The 20,584-nt window shown below is 36.2% G+C and overlaps 2 protein-coding genes across 5 annotated transcripts in view; one reads left to right on the forward strand and one right to left on the reverse strand.

Annotated features, from left to right (window-relative positions):
* Positions 1-6,596, forward strand: part of LOC125663990 (junctophilin-1-like) — a 58,577-nt gene extending 51,981 nt beyond the window's left edge. For all 4 annotated transcript variants that reach the window (XM_048896483.2, XM_048896482.2, XM_056140250.1 and 1 more), the window contains one exon: positions 4,347-6,596. In XM_048896483.2, coding sequence (XP_048752440.2) covers positions 4,347-4,433 — 87 coding nt within the window. In that variant the 3' untranslated portion in view covers positions 4,434-6,596. The remainder of the gene's footprint in view (positions 1-4,346) is intronic.
* A 1,741-nt stretch (positions 6,597-8,337) lies between these two features.
* Positions 8,338-20,215, reverse strand: LOC125663994 (perlucin-like). The gene is made up of 5 exons (XM_048896487.2): positions 20,157-20,215; positions 19,691-19,785; positions 15,943-16,033; positions 11,770-11,989; positions 8,338-8,425 (listed from the first exon to the last, which is right to left on the reverse strand). The coding sequence occupies exons 1-5, from the start codon at positions 20,194-20,196 to the stop codon at positions 8,389-8,391; spliced, it is 483 nt and encodes a 160-aa protein (XP_048752444.1). The 5' UTR covers positions 20,197-20,215; the 3' UTR covers positions 8,338-8,388.
* Positions 20,216-20,584: the final 369 nt, after the last annotated feature.

The raw sequence follows: 20,584 nt of genomic DNA on the forward strand, positions 1-20,584 counted from the left end.
ACGGCATTCTCACATACTCAAACAGTCCTCCAGTTCCTACTCGGAATGCTGTCTTTGGAATATCCTCAGTTTTGACGGCCACTTGATGATATCCTTGTATTAGATCTATGCTGCTGAAGTATTTGGCTCCATTCAACACATCTAATGCTTCTTCTATCCTCGGTAAAGGGTATGCATCCTTTATCGTTTTCGTATTGAGAGCTCTATAATCAACACAGAGTCTGATACTATTGTCCTTTTTTCTAACTATCACCACAGGCGATGCGTAAGGACTGATGCTCTTTCGGATTATTCCTTGATTTAGTAAGTTTTCTATGTGTTGTTTCACTTCCACTATCTGATTTGGTGGTATCCTACGATGAGGAATTTTTACTGGTTGATCGTCTGTCAAGGTAATAGGATGAGTGACAGTTTGTGTATATCCTAAGTCTTCGTCAGTTTTGGCGAAAACATCATGATGTTTGACAAACAGTTCACGTAGTTTATCCTTTTGTTCTGTTGTGAATGTTTCATGTCCCACATCCAAGTCAGATAAAATGTTTTCAACATCAAATGAATCTGTATAAGGCGACGTTGAAACTCTACGGATGTTGATTTCAGATTTCTCAATGTCAACAACATATTCATCCTCTGTGGATTTCAAAATATCAACAAGGTGTAACGTACCGATGCGACTTTTTGGTTGAATCCAAACGTCTTCATGCCCAATGTTTATTATCCTAACTGGAATTCTTCCATTGTCAACAACACCAAGAGTGTCTATCACCATGACGTTTCTCGGCAGAGATCCATTTTCTGCAGTGACAGCCTGTACAACTGCAGTGTAGGGTTCGTTCCGCTTGTTTTGTCTTGTAGATCCCATGACAACTTTCATCGAATTAGCGGGAATTCTAACACACTCTGTACCAGCAACTTTAACAAGTCCAATTTTTACAGAGTTTTCCTTGTCGGCTAAAGTTAAGACAGACATGACATTATTCCATACTGGGTTATCCATTAACGAACAAGAATGTTCTGAAGTTCTGATGTTCTTTAATACATTACATCCTAATATCACTTGAATAGCATTTGGGTCTTTTGTCACAGTTTCAACTAACATGCCCACGTTACTGAACACACTGTCTTGTATTTTTAGAGTCACTTCTATATATCCTAAATACGGAATTTGCTCCTGATTCGCGGCAGTAAGTCGTAAAAACTTGGTAGTGTCCATTATACTAGTTTTCTGTAGAAACTGATTATAAAATAGTTCTGAGACTGTTGACACCTCTGCTCCTGTATCCAATAAACAGTCAACACTATGTCCATTTATTTCCACTGATGTCACCGGACAGTCCCTGACTGCATTTTGAATTTTATTTTTAATGTTGTCTGTTGAGCCTTTGTCCTGACCCTCCACTAGACGGCTCGCTACTGTGGGGGATTTCCATTTGGGTCACTCTTCGGTTTGCTCTTCTTATTGGGACGACTGGGACAGTCACGAGCAAAGTGTCCTTTACCAGTACACGTATAACAAAAAATATCCTTGTTGTTCCCTTTGCCTCGTCCTCGTCCATTCGGGCTAGAATATGGTTTTTTTTCGTTCACCTTCTCTAGTGTGTTTTGTAATGCGTTAATTTGTTCCTGTTGTTTTTCAAGCATAAGTTGTTGTTTTTGCAAAAGTTCCTTCCATGCGTCTGTGCGTTCTGTTGACACTGATGCTGAAGCACACACTTTCCGCTCTTTCGGGGGGTTGTCATCTACCCATTTCAACATACGCAAACGAAATTCTTGAAATGGAATAGGTCCTTTTTCAACTACGATCTTTCTAAGTTCTTGACCGACTGTTCTGTCTTTGATTCCATCTATGAAACGTTCGGTTATATTAATGTCCAAAATTTGCATTTTCTTGTCGACTCGTCTGTTGATTCGTTCCATCATCTGCAGTAGTACACGCGAGTAATTTTCAAGCGTTTCACTGTCTTTTTGATCCCGTTGGTAGAATTTCTGTAGTAATTGTGAAACAGTATCTTTAGTGACGAAAATTTGTTCTAAAATGTTTAAGATTTCCTCGCCGGTTTTCCGTTGCTCTATAGGAAGTAAGCGGACTTCTGTTTTTGCACTACCAGCCAAATGGTCCATCACAAAATCTGCATGACCGTCTTTGGATGTTGTTGCTCTTACGTGTTCCCTCATTTCGGTTATCCAGTCGTTGACATCCGGATCTGTATCTTTCTCAGGACGTCCACTGAATTTTTGAAATTTCCTCTCACTTTTCACATACACAACTGGTGCAGGTTTCTCTCTAGACTCCTTCTCCTCGTAAGATTTTAATTTTTTCTGAAATTGGTGCAACTCCTTCTTCATATCCAGATTTGCCTGATGTTCCTGTGTCTCCCTGGCTTCTAAGGCCTTAACTTTGTCAACGAGGCCTTGGATGAGCTGCTCCATGACTCGTCGAGTATTGCACACTGTCACACGAACACTAAATCGAAGTGAATCCTGTCCACGACGCCATTTGTAACACACAAGTTCTTTTCACCTTTTATTCACAGTTGTAGTGTAATGTGATCAATCAATGATGAATCAATGAATGAATCAATGACAGTGCTCCTATAAATATAAATAAATAAAAACACATTATAATTTGTTCTAGTGACTTAACCAATGTACAAGATTTGCTTGACCTCAATCATATATACAAACATATTTCCTTTGCAAGGATTCATATGTAGTACATGTATTATAAACATGCATAATTAGCAACATGAACAAATAGCAATTGCAAATACGCAAAGTTCACAAACCTAAACAAGGCACGCAATATCCGGCCCAAAAAATGGCCACCACGACAGGTCAAGGTCAACGTAATACATTGATCACCTACATTTAGACCTATTAATAAAATAAACACTGTAAATATACTGAAACACACATATAACTCAAACACCGTTGTGTCACCGAAGTGCATGTATGTAAACTTAATTATATTCTCCCATTAAGTATAAATAGAAAACATTAAGCTACAAACTAGTTCTCAATTCTATATGTCTGATTAAAGCAAATGCTAAATATTGAATTCTGCTTCCTAACAGCATTGTTTAGCAAAGAATCTCTTACAATACCTTGCACACGATATAGTGAATCTATGCACTCAAAATATTCACTGACAAATTATTGTGTACTTGAAAATGACAAATATATCACCAAAAACTTACACAACATCAGACACGTCTTTGTTGTTCTGTATCTCGTGCAAAAATACCGCCAATAGCAGGTTCTATTATTACACATACTGACCAATCACTGACCGTCTTCATAAGTGTGAAAAATATTACACGAAATTATTTTAACTCAACAAGAGATACTTTTACCCAAAATTAATAGAATATAATACTCTTCAAAGTCAATTATAATTAATTTTACAATACTAATCAGACACACAGAATACCAAAAATATCTAAGTAGTTGCAGAGTCTCAATGGCGCAGAGGTTAATGCCTATCGTTCATCACACGCGACCTTCTCTCGGCATCCGGTTCGAATCCCATCTGATACAACTTATTTTTTTTTTATATAAAAAATGTTCTCCCCTTACACTTAAAATCTCCCCTAGAGTAGCAGTACAGTGCCATGGTTACTGAGGTTAGTATGAATGCATCCTAAGGTAGTTTAGATTCATATTTATTCAAATCCGGGCCTGGGGGATATGATAGGTCCTTAATAGGGGATCAAATGTTTACACAAGCATAACTCTTTCAAAATATTATTCTCAAGAGCAGCAGAGCCAGGGTTAGTGATACTAACATGCACGCATCCTCGGTTAGTAGAAATTCGAATTTCCTTAAAGCAATGCCCTGGAGGTAGGTTTGGGCCACAAAACGGAATCAAAGGTTTACATGAGAATGTATAGGAGACATTTGTAAATGTTTTTAAAAAAAAGAAATATGGAACAAAGGGTTAGGATGAGGCTAAAATTGGGGATACGATTTGACATGATAAACGAATATCGGGGAATATCCTTATGTTGTGTGGATTGGGTTAAGTCATGACCCCGTTTGGCTTAGATGGGTTCATGATATGGGTTCAATTTTTTTCGTGGGATTAAACAGTGTAAATTATTCTTTGTTTAAAATCTTATGAAAAACAGCAACAAAGGTGAGCATTGTGGCCCATTGGCCTTTTGTATTTCTATTTGCTGTGAGACGTTTTTTTTTTCTACATTGTGTTTGTTTTGATACTAAAAATCAAATATGGATGTTTATGAATTTCTATATAATGATTTTCATTCAAAGTTTTCTAGCACACCGGTACATGACAGATATTGAGCTTTGAAGACTTGAATTATGTCGTTTTCTTTTTATGTAGGATTTTGTCCAACAACGCCAGTTATTGGTCCTAGTAATAGCTCTGAATCTCAGTCTTGCTGGGATGTTTTTCAACCTTCTCTCTTGATGGCACGGGAAGCAGAATTAGGATTTCGGTTTTTTGAAAGTGCTAAGCACAACACTATGCGGGATCGGGTTCGATGTGCATGCTGTGGAATCTTCAGAAAATAGTTTGAAGTGGAGGCTCTGACAAGAACGGCCATTCAACCGTGCAAAATGCAATGCAGTGGTCGTATGTACTAAAGACTGTGTTCACCTGCTTTTCCGTATATTTGTTTAAAAGACCATGTTACTATGGTAAATGTTAACACAGGTTTTTATCCCAAAGTTGTGTGTCCTTTTATGTCAAACTGTTCATCTGTTTCCCTTTTGTTGGTCGATAGTATTGTGAAATGTTTCGTACCATTTGCTGAAAATTATTGTGATTGAGAAACGGCATGTCCGTGACGACAGATTTTTGAAGTTCTAGGAACTCTGTGTGAAGTGACCATTCATGAGTCTTGAAGAATCTAGACGATTTTCATATGGATTTTTATTGCTAAAGATCTCCAATTTTTAACCATCCAAAGACTGGGATTTTCTATTTACATATTTATTATAACTACTAAGCATGACGAAGTCTTAGTATTTCATTTCACTTTCAACAAATTTTCGCTATTGTTTTAAACCTACATGATAATATCATTACTTAAATGCTACAAATACTTGTTTAACAAATATATTTGGTGATTTTTTTGTCTGTAAAATTGTACAAATATTTCATCTTCTCCCTAATTTTTTTTATTCAGGACTGTTTTCTTGAATGCTGTCATTTTTCATTAATCAATTACATTTATAGTTAAACCTCCATTTAATCATATGAAAGTGTGACACGTGAGTTTGTAATCGCCCCTTTGTTCATTCCAGAAATACACTGTGTGAATGATGACCTAATATGGTTTTGTTATAAATTTTTGCTGAACACATTGCTGTTGAATGAGCTTCTGAAAGTTTATACTTTCCCTTTACACCAATCGCACGGACAACAGGGTTGGTTAATAATATGATATCTAATTGAATTCGTTAAGACGCTGTTGTTTTCGTTTTCTCCTGTCATTTTGTGCCCCATATTTTGTGTTGGCTCTGTAGAGCTGTTTTGTCTGTTACTGAAGAATATTTATATGTAATTATTTATTTTCTTGTATGATTTTTTGCGAAAGTGATTGCAAGTGTCGATGAGGTGCTCGTAGAAGACTTGAATTTAAACCAACAGCAGCTGACAGTAGAATTTGGAGTCAAGTGTTTTTTTTCCAGTGTTGCAGAATGGACCATCAGGTTTCGGAAGTAAATCGTTTTATTGGGCATTCATGAAAGTTTTAAAAAAGTACATGTTTTCTATGTACGTGTGTCCGGTTTTATACTTGGTAGAATGTACGCTTGCACTTACCAGATTGTTGTCAGCGAGTACTTTTTATTGATGATTACTTTGTGTGCTATCCTTTATTTTTAAGAGAAAGTGAAATGCAAGTTTATGATTATTACCGTTTGGGTTTTGGTTCTGTAAGATTTCATTCGTGAGGTATTTTGTAAAGGATGTTTTCATCTATATTCCTCATTATTTCATGTTTAATTTTGTAAAAAGAAAAACATAACGTTGATTAATTACAACATCTAATTCGGAAAACCTTTCTGTTTTCATATTTTTCCTTTTATTTCATTTTTGATGTATCTGATTTTCATTGACCAAATTAGGAATAAATCTTTCTTTTCCTTTCTTAAACCACAGGTATTTTATGAATTATCACTTGTAGTATTTTATATCACATGGTTTTTTTAAAAAAAAATTATCTATGAATTAAAGATTACGGTAGAACAACAGTGCTTAGAGAGTGAGCTCTGACTCTTTGTTGATATCTAATGTAATCATTATTTTTATCCTTTGAAAGTTGTTAAAAGCACAATGGTGATAGATTGTTGTGAAATGTTTTCCTTCTTTGATATAGTAATTCATTTCAAATCTTATAACGATAATGCGCCATGAGTCACGTGGGTGTGATGTACACGTGATATGCGCGACCTGGTTGCGCTCGAATGTGTTGGATTTCCTCAAGGCAGCCAGTTTGTCTACAAACGATTTCTCGTTTTACCCTCTTGGAGAATTGAAGGAACATCTATTTTCTTGCAACCTTCCATAAAACCAGCTGAGTTGGTTGTAGTTATTAGTATCACAATAAAATGTCAGTTCCTTTTATCTTTTTGTTTGAATTTTATCTTGCCTACATGTATGTTGTTCCGACAATCTCATGCACATTGAGTTACTGGTGCTTGGGGGGAGATTTGAAACACCACGTTTCCCCCATTCGAATATACCTATAACAGATAGAAACCTGACCTCCAGATATTCTTTATGAAGCAATTTAATGTAAAACTACCGAAATAAAATGTTCTACAACATGGCCCTTGTGGTCAATGGTTAAATAACAAATATATAATTAAAAGCCTTACACCGTCAGTGTGTACATGTAATGAATATCCGTCCTTTACTTTAACAGATACTTTGCATAATATTAGTATGGATGGAATAATTTTCAAGGAAGAAAATGGTATTACGCTAATGTTGTACTCTGGAATATCACGGTGAATTATACAAATCTTGGTCCAGCTAACACTTACTCATACAAGTTTTTACAATACTAATTACATGTACCAGCACGGTTTAGCAAAGTTAAGGAAACTTTTATTGTGAGAAATCTCTACCTTTCAGTCATTATCAAATTATGTTCAATTTCATTTATTAGATAGGTTGATATTTCAAACGAGTACTGGTACTGTACAATATTTACACATACCCGTTTTTGGATGTTGTCTGTTGAGATTTTCATGATGTAAAATAATGCGTACGAGGACTTCGCGCAGTTACATGTAATGGATAAGCATGAAAGGTGAAGATAACGAACAGTGATCAATCTCATAACTCCTATAAGCAATACAAAATAGATAGTTGGGCAAACACGGACCCCTGGACACACCAGAGGTGGAATTAGGTGCCTAGGAGGAGTAAGCATCCCCTGTCGACCGGTCACACCAGCCATGAGCCCTATATCTTGATCAGGTAAACGGAGTTATTCGTAGTCAAAATCAGTGTCCCAAGAACGGCTTAACAATCGGTATGAAACACGTCAGACAGCATTTGACCCAATGATAGGTTGTATTGATGAACTAGATCGTTATAACGATCATAGAATTTGCGAAATGCTGACTTCAATCGAGACTGTTGAAACCCCTGTACCATCAACTTGTTTATCAGTAGCTTGCCTCGATTTAAAAACTGACTATACGCAGAACAAACTCTTGCATATCGAATCAGTTGAGAGATATAAACACCATGTGCATGTTCAAAATACGTTTAAATGAAACTAGAGATCCTATATAATGTTTAAAATTAAATTTTTCCATACTTCATTCGGGTAATTTTTATCGTAAAAGCTAAAAGTGTGTAGACGCCGCTCCACAACTTATGAGAACGTGTAGAAACCTTGTCGTCACCAAAAGTGATGACGTAATACGCGAGTAATTTCAGCGATTTCCCTTATACCCGTATGGAATCTCAACTTATCTTATTCTCTCATACCATTATTGGTACATGAGGTAAAATAGTAACATACATTTGTATGTAAATTAATGTACAAAACTAGTTAGAGATACAATATATAAAAAGAGACACGACAAATAGTGAATATAGATATTGGAATCAAGGAGGATAGATAACATCATAAATTTTCAAAATAACCATACAGAGTTTTTTTTTTTTTTAGCAGTTTTTCGTTTTAGGTTGACATATGGAAAGAAAGCTAACTTTAAAGGTACGCTGAAGTCTCGGTAGAATGATCCACATGTGTATTTTCCTTTCTTTTCTGGTGTTTTGTTTTTGTTGTTGCAAGAACAATGAAGAATTCCGCAATTTTTTTCCCCAAATAGAACTGACTTTGGAAGAGAACGCAATTATTGGTGTTTATTAGGATTATTTTTACAAAATTCACGTATCATCCAATAAGTTCTCCTGCCAAACTAGAGGACAATCTGAAATCGAATGACATATTGAATGCGCAATGATCAATAATACGTTACTCTGTGAATTCCTATTCTAAACTGGAATATATTTTATTTATGTCCAGTTTAAAACAATTAGTCTTCAATTTATGTCTCCTGAATATTTGCTTCCTGGACAAATATAAGTTATCTCCAAAAGTAACTTTTTACGAACATGCAATCATTTTAAAGAGACACTACAGCTCATTTTGCGCAAAAATCATGAAATGACAATTTTCCTAGCGCTTTCTCAATTTTTGTTGCATTGTTGAAAGTATGAACTTTGCGAAAATAACACTTATCTAAAGTTAAATATTATCGTTTTAACGTAAAAATTAATACTTTTTGATGGCCTATACAAAAAATATCGAGTCTCCTCCTTTCAGTCTTCAGACGAATGCGCATAGACAGTAAACAGTGCAGCATGTCGTCCAGTGAGAGAAAGTGTAGTTGATAGATCTAGAATTTTGACAGATTCTGTGAGAAAAGAGGTAAAAATAGAAGATAAAACTCATACGAGAAATAAAATTTACCATGGTATCAGTTTGACCGTTGGAAAACAAAGAGTTCGGAGAAACCCATGTAACTCAGTGGCGGATCTAGGATTTCCGAAGGGGGTGTGAAAGTCAAAGATTAGCCACAGTAATCGGCCACTCTGGTGCAAAATTTGGATTTTCATTCAAAATCTGTGGCGTAAAAAGGGAGGGGGATCCTGCCCCCCCCTAAATCTGCCATTGAGATTAGCTGCGAAGACACTACTTTTAAAAGTAAGTGCTATTTTTATCTGAACACGACACGTGTTAGTTGTAAAATCATCGGTCAATGGGAACATGGAAGGGTTTCTGTTGAAATAATGATTGATATAATTACTTATTTTAAGGAGCAGGGAATACTCTTATACTTGAAAGGTGAGTGTGGACCTCCTTGAAGGGGAATTTAAATAATTTCCTACACAACACCTTTGCTGTCATTCAAAACCACATGATGTAAATAAGCATTCAAAAGTCCGAGTCAGAATGAAGAAACCTTTGAATTCCGAACGATCTTCAAAGCGCAGTTGAGAGTAAATTGATGCATCCCAATTGTTCAAAATTGTCAGTATCGATATGAATTTTATCATTTTATCAATACATGTTTTAAACAAGAGGCCCATGGGCCACATCGCTCACCTGAGAAAAGAGTGTTTATGTTTTAAACCCAACATGGCAGGTGTGACCAGAAAATCAATAGGGGGTCATACACGTTGTAAATATGTGCATTAAGTGTGTAATTATAACAATTGAATGCCCTTCAGTCAAAGATTTTTGGTGCCAAGATTAATGATATTCACCAAGTTGTTCAAAAGGAATCGACGGCGAGTTTTCTTCTTCTTAATTTATAAATGAAGAAAAAAATGAAATTATGTCACTAGATTTATTTGGATGCAAAATTAACAAGAGCAGAAAAAATTGAAAATTTATCTACATTTTTTCCTATATATTCCTATGTAAAATTTCTTAAACACTCCTCCTTATATATTCCTATGTAAAAAAAAAAAAAAAAAAAAAAAATCGATCTTCTATGTGGCCCCAACCTTCGCCAGGGGACCATGAATTCCACAAATTTTAATCTGCACTACCTGATAATGCTTTTACATTAAAATGACTAATCATTACTATGCTCTTCTTGAGATGAAGATTTTTGAACATATATTTTTTTTTAAATATTTCAATGTCAAACTTTGAACCCCTATTGTGGCCCCTCCCTACCCCCTGGGGGCATGACTTGAACAAACTTGAATTTACACTACCTGAAGATGCTTCCATATAAATATGATTAATCACAGCTTTGCTATTCTTGAGAAGAAGATTTTTAAAGATTTTTCCTATATATTTGTGTGTAAAACTTTGATCCCCCCTTGGGGCCCCATCTTATCCCCGGGGGCCATGATTTGAACAAACTTGAATCTGCACTATGTCAGAAAGTTTTCATGTAAAAATCAGCTTTTCTGGCTCAGTGGTTCTTGAGAAGAAGATTTTTAAAGATTTTCCTATATATTTGTATGTAAAACTTTGATCCCCTATTGTGGCCCCATCCAACCCCAGGCGCCCATGATTTGAACAAACTTGAATCTGCATTATGTCAGGAAGCTTTCATGTAAATCTCAGCTTTTCTGGCTTAGTGGTTCTTGAGAAGAAGATTTTTAAAGATTTTTCCTATATATTTGTGTGTAAAACTTTGATCCACCCCTTGGGGCCCCATCTTATCCCCGGGGGCCATGATTTGAACAAACTTGAATCTGCACTATGTCAGAAAGTTTTCATGTAAAAATCAGCTTTTCTGGCTTAGTGGTTCTTGAGAAGAAGATTTTTAAAGATTTTTCCTATATATTTGTATGTAAAACTTTGATCCCCTATTGTGGCCCCATCCAACCCTAGGGGCCCATGATTTGAACAAACTTGAATCTGCATTATGTCAGGAAGCTTTCATGTAAATCTCAGCTTTTCTGGCTTAGTGGTTCTTGAGAAGATTTTTAAAGTTTTTCCCTATATATTTGTATGTAAAACTTTGATCCCCCCTTGAAGCCCCATCCTACCACCGGGGGCCATGATTTGAACAAACTTGAATCTGCAATATGTCAGGAAGCTTTCAGGTAAATTTCAGCTCTTCTGGCCCAGTGGTTCTTGAGAAGAAGATTTTTAAATGACCCCACCCTATTTTTGCATTTTTGTGATTATCTCCCCTTTGAAAGGGACATGGCCCTTCATTTGAACAAACTTGAAAGCCCTTCACCCAAGGATGCTTTTGGCCAAGTTTGGTTGAAATTGGCGCAGTGGTTCTGGAGAAGTCGAAAATGTGAAAAGTTTACAGACAGACGGACAGACAGACAGACGGACAGACAGACAGACGGACGCCGGACAAAATGTGATCAGAATAGCTCACTTGAACCTTCGGTTCAGGTGAACTAAAAACACTTTATTAAAATGTGGAAAATGAGCTGTAGTGTCTCTTTAAAATTGAGAAATGTCATTCATCTTTTAAAAAGAATAATATCAAAAAGGAATAAAGGGGTGAGAATAAATACAAAGCAGTAAAATAAGCTATACTGTCCCTTTAAAGATAGAAATTTCCCAGAAACTGGAGAATGTTAGATTTGTATTCGTTACAATCTGATACCATATGTACAATATATTGATCTTTTTTTTATACATCTACCCTCGTTTTGAACAAACTAGAGAGAGAAAAAGTTCTGATCGTTATGGTATTTTCTACGACGGAATGAGCACTTGTCTCAACATTACAAACAAAACAAGAGCCTTAAAGATGTGAAGAAGTTCAGGTAAATCGCTACTCACTCTTTTTCACAGATAAAGTGATTAAGAGTGTTGCAGTGATCATCGTTCCACACGAAATCTAATAAGTAAAATTCCACACAATCCTCCACTTCTCCTTGGTTGTTAGGCTCGCCGATCCCCCAGTTTGTGTATCCAAAGTTTTCCATGGTTGAAGCCCAGTACCATATCCCTTCTGTCACAGCATCCGATCCGTCTATCCAAAAGTCTTTCTTGAAAGCTCCTATAAAATTCATGCATCCAGGGATTCCTAATATCTTTTCATTGTGATCTATTTTGAAAACGATATTTAGAAGCCGGTGTTGTAGAGCGAGTCTCCTTCTCCCCGGTATCCTCGTTTAATAGTGAGAATTTCCCAGAAAGGGGTCACTCTAGAGCCACACTTCCCCTTAGAGTCACTATTTCCCCCAGATCTAGAGTGAGTCTTCCCCCAGGGATTACAAAACTCACTTTTGGGCCTTACTTTCTCCTCTCACTCCCCAAGAAATCTTTCCCTGTACCTGAGACTTACCAATGTGTGGAAGGCTAGCATAAGAAAAAAGTAAACGTTTTGCCTTAAAACAAAGCTCGGGATAATTGTTAAGTACATGGTTATTGCACGGCATACTGGGTAAGACTATAACCTTCAACCTTGCTTCTATCGTCGATAAAAGTAGACGTGGTTTTGATAAGTAATAATATATTAGTTTACAAAATTTGATAATACCTCATCTATTGTATCAACGGTTGATTCTTCTAATTTTCTGAAGAAAAAAGAAAACATTAGCTTACACATTAACTTTATAATCACTGTCACTTAATAATCACTGTATAACTCTATATATTAAAGAAGTTATAGAGAAAGCATAGAAATACTAGAAAACGTTTGTTTGTTTGGATTTATCTAAAAGGAAAATTAATAGTTAAAATCAAAAACAAAAATTTAAATGTTCGATAAACCGAGTGCAAAAACAGACACCAATAACCGAACAACATACGGAAATTCCAAGTAACAGCACAAATATAAAATGACGATGAAAAATTATTATATTTTTCTTTTTTGCATTTTGCGTCGCGTTCAACGCACAGTGTCATAATGCCGAAATATTATCAAACTAATATTATTGAATGTTTATAGATCATCACAAAAGACTATATTATTAATGCTTTGAAATAAATTATTTAGCAATTGGATGAAAAGGTGAAAATAACCAACAGTGATCAATTTCATAACTCCTTTAAGAAAAACAAAATAGAGAGTTGGGCAAGCACTGACCCCTGGATATAACAGAGGAGGGGTCAGGTGCCTAGGAGGAATAAGCATCTCCTGTCGACTGGTCACACCCGCCGTGAGCCCTATATCTTGATCAGGTAAACGGAGTAATCCGTAATTATAATCAGTATGCCAAGAACGGCCTAACAATGGGTATGAAATACATGAGACAGATTTTGACCCAACGACTGGTTGTATTGGCAGACTAGATCGCTTTAACGACCATAGAATTTGCGATATGCTGACTTCAAACGAGACTGTTGAAACCCTTGCAACATCAACTTATTTGTCAGTAGCCTGTCTCGATTTACAAACTGATCATAAGGAGAACAAGCTCTTGCGTATCGAATCAGTTGAGATATATAAACACTGTATGCAGGTGATAATGGAATATTGCTACATAAATATGGGAATTTAACAATGGAGAAGCTGGAATCATTCCGTTTGTCATAAAGTTGAGTTGTGAGTTTACCGTTAATATCTATTTTCAATAAGATATCTAAGTACGAAGCAGATGTGGAAGAATCTGTTGTATTTTACTGGGATATATCGAATCGACATATGAATGAAAATTATCATTGTTAATAGATAAAACGTCGTCGATACATCTGAATGTAGAATTGAAGGCCACAGCAAGATTTTTTTTCTCGTGTAGAAGCTTTTGAATAAATTCTGCCTAATAAAAATTTAAAAACAGGTCAGCTAACAAAGTAGCACAATTTGTACCCATGGGAATTCCAAAAGACTGTTGGAAGACCTGATCACCAAAGTCTACGCAGATATTGTTTATGAGGAATTCCAACATATTTTTAATTTCAACTCTAGAGTACTTTTGGATGGAATCAGATTGGTGTTTAACAAAGTAAGTTTTTGAATGACTGATCACTAGATACGAATATTTTTCTTTTCCCATTTTTGTTCAAGAAGCTAATGATGTTATAAAATGTTAAAATGATGTTAAAAAGTCTGGTCTTTATTTTATCGTGACGAATGGTCGTTTAATGTATCAAAAAGTTATGTTGTTGATTTGAGAAAAGTTTTGCGATTTCAAATTTACTAAACGTTCTTAATATTTGTTTTTAGAATCCACTTTTGATTTACACCACTTCTGGCATATGTTAGGACACAGTACGTTTGCAGTTATTCCTTTACAGCTGTTAATAATTTCATGAAGAACAAAGAGAGAGGCTTGATAGAACATTTACTGGATCCAGCAATGCATCTTTGTAAGTTTTTTTGTGTGAAGTTTAGGAGTCCAGTATAAGTACCGCAACTCATATACATCCATCAAATTGACTGGAATATTAATACAACTTCGCATTGGGTCAAACGCTGTCTGACGTGTTTCATACCGATTGTTAAGCCGTTCTTGGGACACTGATTTTGACTGCGGATAACTCCGTTTACCTGATCAGGATATGGGGCTCACGGCGGGTGTGACCGGTCAACAGGGGATGCTTACTCCTCCCAGGCACCTGATCCCACCTCTGGTGTGTCCAGGGGTCCGTGTTTGCCCAACTATCTATTTTGTATTGCTTGTAGGAGTTATGAGATTGATCACTGTTTGTTATCTTCACCTTGCATGTGTCTGAAACTGAAGCATGATTTTGAAAAAGTTCATCTTTTGAAAGTTCGTTTAAAATACAGTTGTAATAATGAGCCGTACAAAGACAATTTTGTTACTATAGCTTTGTCAGCTGGAACCAAAACACATTCCTCATGTAACCTATCTAACTCTTCTATCACTTCTGGTATACTAAACACAGAAGGATGAATGGTATATGGATATCATTCCATACCAAATATGTTAGGATATATCAACGTACATTTATGAAAAAAGATATTAAATTGTCAGAGCATTAACTACTTTTTGGAAAATCCTTGTTTATACATGTATATATTTTCCCATCTTTTTTTTTTAAAATTTTAACATCCTTCCGTTCTATAATATAAAGAAATCAACATGATGATTAAAGTAAGTTGATATCATATATTTTTTCAAATGAAATCTTATGTCGATTTGTCAGATATGTTTGTTAACTTTTCTGATCATTTTGTAATCTGATAACTCGACCAATTGAAAAACAGTTTCATTTCTTAACTCAACGTTGAAATAAACCCTTTAAGGACAATTCATAGTTTGTGCAAACAAGTTTGATATGCACAGTTGATTTAAATAGTTATTACAAGATATTTTCTCTAATTACGACATAATTATCTCAAAGTTCCGTGTAGACCGACAACTGTGCTAAGTCGATATTCGATCATATCCAAAATAGTAATCGTAGCACTTGCAAAAGCAAGATCGAGAACAAAGGTTTATCACGTTAGAATTCATATGTAGTAGGATGAAGAGCTACGATGGGGAAATATGACTCTACAACAAGTGGGAGAGTAGGTCTTCCCCTGGAAAGTCTGGTTCTAGAATGATAAATTCCCCTGGGGATCTTGTGTTTTGTAAAGTGAGCCCCCCAGGCCCCAAGACCATAGACTGAGAATAGACTTAAGTGAAAATGTTGATTACTTGTATCTTGAGATTTATCTAGCACATATGTTGAAAAAACTGCAGGCGTATACAACAATTGAAATGCAAACATATACTGAAAATTTTATTTGTTGATGAAAATTATTTCAAAAGTTAGATGGATTTGAAATTTGGACTTAGGTCTAATCTCAGTTTATGGTCTTGAGAGCAGGGCTTCCGAGAGTGGGCTCACTCTAGAGCGAGGTCCCTGGGGGAAAAGTCTCACTCTACAGCACCGACATTAATAGAAAAAAGCAGATAATGTTTTCTTTGCCTAAAATATTGTCAGAATACTGATGGATGTTAGACACGCTATTAATCACAGATTACTGCAGTAATAAAAGCAAATTAATGACGCTTGTAGTGTGTTAAGAAATGCTTGTTGATAATAGTGACATACCTTTTATATTAGTGATGATTCTTCCCAGAAGAGCATTTTCTGCTGCATCGTTAATTACAGCCAGTTCACCATTAAAAGCTCGACAAATGTTCTTAAAATATATATATGTAAAACTTATACGGTACCAATTTTGATGCACCAGATGCGCATTTCGACAGATAATGTCTCTTCAGTGATGCTCAACCGAAATGTTTGAAATCCGAAAAAACTATGAAGTTTTAGAGCTAAATATAGCCAAAAACAGCGTGCCAAAAAAAGTGGAGCCAAATTCGTCCAAGGATAAGAGCTATGCATGAGGGAGATAATCCTTAATTTTGAAATGAATTTCTAAATTTTATAACAGCAATTAAATATACATCTGTATTTTCAAGCTAGTAACGAAGTACTTAGCTACTGGGCTGTAGAGACCCTCGGGGACTAACAGTCCACCAGCAGAGGCCTCGACCCAGGGGTCATAATGTAAAACTTATACGGTACCAATTTTGATGCACCAGATGCGCATTTCGACAGATAATGTCTCTTCAGTGATGCTCAACCGAAATGTTTGAAATCCGAAATAACTATGAAGTTTTAGAGCTAAATATAGCCAAAAACAGTGTGCCAAAGAAGTGGAGCCATATATATAAATATTGAAAATCAGAATGACACATTCCATAAAAAACAATCATTTACTGCTAGCGCTTTTTCCATGGAGAAAGCACTAGCAGTAAATGATTGTTTTTTATGGAATGTGTTATTCTGATTTTCAATATTTATTTACAACTGTGCCGAATCAACTTCTATATATATATATATATCACCAAAAGGAACATGGACTCATCGATAAACAGAACTGCCCTAAGTGAAGAAATATCTGTCCTTACCAGGGATTGATCTCACAACCTGCGGAACCAAATCTCATAGCAGCATGCGACCAGGGAAGTCAAAATCCATGGAACAGTGAAATATATCCACGGGAAATGTTTTCCAAAAGCCCGCACCTCTCATAACACTACGGGTATTCGACCCCAAAGATGGAAGACTTCGTAGATTTTACACGATCTTCGTATCTGCTGGCACTAACATCTTCGGTTTACTCGGGTAATTAATTTAGATTGACACGAACGATAGCAAGCGCAAGATTTAAACTGTGGAGGATTGTGAGAACAGCTATGTACATTTGTGGTCGAAAGATCTGTTTTAATTCATTATCATTTATTACTTTCAATGCACTTGTTAGAAATTCCGGAGGGGGTATGCAATAGCGCAAAACGTTCTATGCGAGTTTGAAAATTTTGTGTTTAATAATACAATCGATTGATTCATTAATTGTTTATGTTCCGTCGAGAATTTTTCACTCCTATTGAGACGTCACCAGCTGTAGGTAAAGTACCACATATTTAGACGTACGCTTAGTGCTCAGGGTCGTAGCGGTGAGGATTCTTTATCATGCAAACGCCTGCCGTGACATCGGAACTCCGTTTTTAAGGTCATATCTCACTTCTAAATACCGAACGTTTGGCGAAAGAGCAATTAATTGCCACTTATTATAACGTCTTAGGTTTAACGCGGCCACGAAGTCACGACTTCTCGGTTATGAAGCAACGCTCTACCGCTGAGCTACCGCGACCGATTTTAATGATGCAACAACTAATTGGTATTCAGATAAGTTATGTATTCTCGATTAAGAGTTTGGTGAAAAAACGTTGGTACAGTCTGTATCCATTCAGTTTTGCGGACCAACCGACCTCGGCGTATCACACCATTGCACTTTGGCGCATGGGTGTGTACTATCGCACTTTGGCGTGTCACACCATCGGGGTTTGGCACAGACTATCGCACTTTGGCGTGACCATCGCACTTTGGAGTCTTCTATCTCTCTCTCAATACAATATTTCTTTACTTCGGGCAGTTGTGGTTATTTAAGATTTCATTGCTTTCTCTTTAAGAGAGAGAGAGAGAGAGAGAGAGAGAGAGAGAGAGAGAGAGAGAGAGAGAGAAAGAGAGAGAGAGAGAGAGAGAAAGAGAGAGAGGAAACACGAAGACGTCGAGATGAGTTTATCTTTAACATTCCTCTATCTTTCATTACGTAGCATCGTTGTGTTACTCAGTGTAAAGCTTTTCATGGGCGCTAAAGCTTTACTAAACGTTTTCGTGTTTCTCTTCTATATTTTACCCATATTCTTACCGATTATTGTGAAAAGTAATCATAATTCTGTGTGTGTGTGTGTGTGTGTGTGTGTGTGTGTACATATGCATGTGGCTGGGTGGATGGGTGCAGAGTTGACATTTTGCGAGAAAAAATAAATACGAGGGCTGTTCGATATGTAATGTGTATTGCACCACAGCACGATAACGCTTTGCACGATTTCTTGGATGATGATACTCTTGAATAGCTTTATTCAATACCTTTCCAACGGTATAAATACGAGCCTTCAGCTCCACATAGTTTTAAACTTATAGTCATTTTAATAGAGCTAGTCGTTGACCACTGTTGTAAAAATGGTTGGGAAACGGGTTGAGAAAATTGAAGAAATTAGAGCTTATATAAAAGTTCGCACAAAACTCAGTCAATCGGTAGTGTAGGTTTTTACTGAATTGGGGGAAGTTTATGGGTCTAATAAGGTATCTTATGAGACAGTTCGTAGGTGGAGAAAGAAATTTCTGACTGGCACAGAGTCCTTCAAAGATGCAGCAAAATCTGGTCGACCTGTGACTGTAACAGGCAAGGCTAAAGTCAGGGAAATAATTGAAAGTGATGGCAGATACACGATTCGTGATATTGCCAAAGCTGCTGGCATATTTCTCTCGTGGGTGCATTTCATTTTGAAGCGTATTTTGAAAGTACGAAAGATTTCTACCAGATAGACACCGCATATATTGACAGATGACCAAAAATGGGTACGGGTACAAACCGTTAAGCAATTACTCAAAATGTTTCCCAAATTCAACCAAAGACAATTTGTAAACATTGTTACTGGTGATGAAACATGTCTTCACTAGTTCGAACCAGTAAGAAAAATTGGAAACAAAATATGGTTAACTAAACACGGTAGAAGGCCTGTAGTTGCCAAAAGAACCATGAGCACAAAGAAGGTTCTTTATTGCTTATTCTTCTCATGTGATGATATAGTCGTACAAATTCCGGTGCCAAAGGGCAAAAGTGTTACAGGTCGGTATTACCTAGATGTTATACTAAAAAAGCTTAAGAAATGTTATCATAAACGACGTCCTTGTCAGGATTAAGGCATGTTCGTCTACTTCATAATAATGGTCCATCACATACATCTCAGGTTGTGAAGCAATTTTTGAAGTCGGAGATTACCGTCTTGCCACACCCACCATACTCTTCAGATCTAGCCCCATGCGACTTTTTTCTTTTTCCAAACTTAAAAAGTTCTTATCTGGTCGTCGTTACAAGTCCCGACAAGCCCTTGGCTCAGCCATCAGTCAGTGCCTCATAAGTCTGCCTAAATCAGCGTACCGTGACGCATTTCAGAAATGGATTCAGAGATTGAAATTATGTATTTCAAACCGCAGAGAATACTTTGAAGGGATATAATGTTCACTTCACTATTTGAGTCGAATGCTTTTGAGATATCGTACAATACACATTACATATCGAACAGCCCTCGTAATGTGGCCCTCATGCGCTTCCATATACTACATATCGTCATATATTTCATGATTAAATCATTTCGTGCTGATTTGATAAACTTTTTCAAGGTGTAGTGATCAACCTTAACTGAAGGTTTTCTAAACAAATTACCGATGCTTGTGACCATGTAGCATTTCCAGGGCTAATGAAATAACACGAGTTCTTGCCCTTTCTCCAACCATCAGGACAACACGAGAACGCCAAACCTTTAGATGAATAAAAATTCTTAGTTTGCTATATAACACGTGCATTGTACAATAATTAATTTACGGTATAAAGACTTCTGTGCATTGCAGATAAATTTAAATCTATTACGACTTATATAAAAATAGATGTCATATTTCGTATTGTCATATGTCTATTAAACATATTAGGTCATGGAATCCTGGAACACTGCAGAGTACACGTCAATAAGGTCACGAAGTCTCACAAAATTCCGATACGTCAAACAAATATTTTTTTATTGATGATGTAAATCTTAAATCGTATCTTATTCTGAAATGTATTTTCATTTCACGTTCTCAAGCTACATTTTGTACATGTAAAATATGGAAAATAAATCAAACAAATGATTTACCTGATAGACTGATAATTATAACATTTCGTAGACAAGCCATTATTCCGATTCTTATCTCTAACAAATACACATTATATGTACCATGTAGTGGGAATCAACCTTATGGATAGACTCTGGTAGTATCAGGGAGATACAGTCTGAATAGTCAGTATTACCTGTACGTCATGATTCTCTGTTTGATGATTTAAATAATTACTACCTGAATATGTTACAATGGAAATACATGTATACATTACATATAAAATAGATGAACATGCATTATACGCGTTATTGCATTGCTCACCCCCACCCCGATAATAAAGACTACTTTCTCATCGTTGATTCCGTAATCTGTTCGTGTTACAATAAGTGATTTTGCTTATAAATCTCTCTCTCTCTCTCTCTCTCTCTCTCTCTCTCTCTCTCTCTCTCTCTCTCTCTATCAATAT

This window comes from Ostrea edulis, chromosome 1, assembly GCF_947568905.1.
Source record: "Ostrea edulis chromosome 1, xbOstEdul1.1, whole genome shotgun sequence".
Taxonomy (NCBI): domain Eukaryota; kingdom Metazoa; phylum Mollusca; class Bivalvia; order Ostreida; family Ostreidae; genus Ostrea; species Ostrea edulis.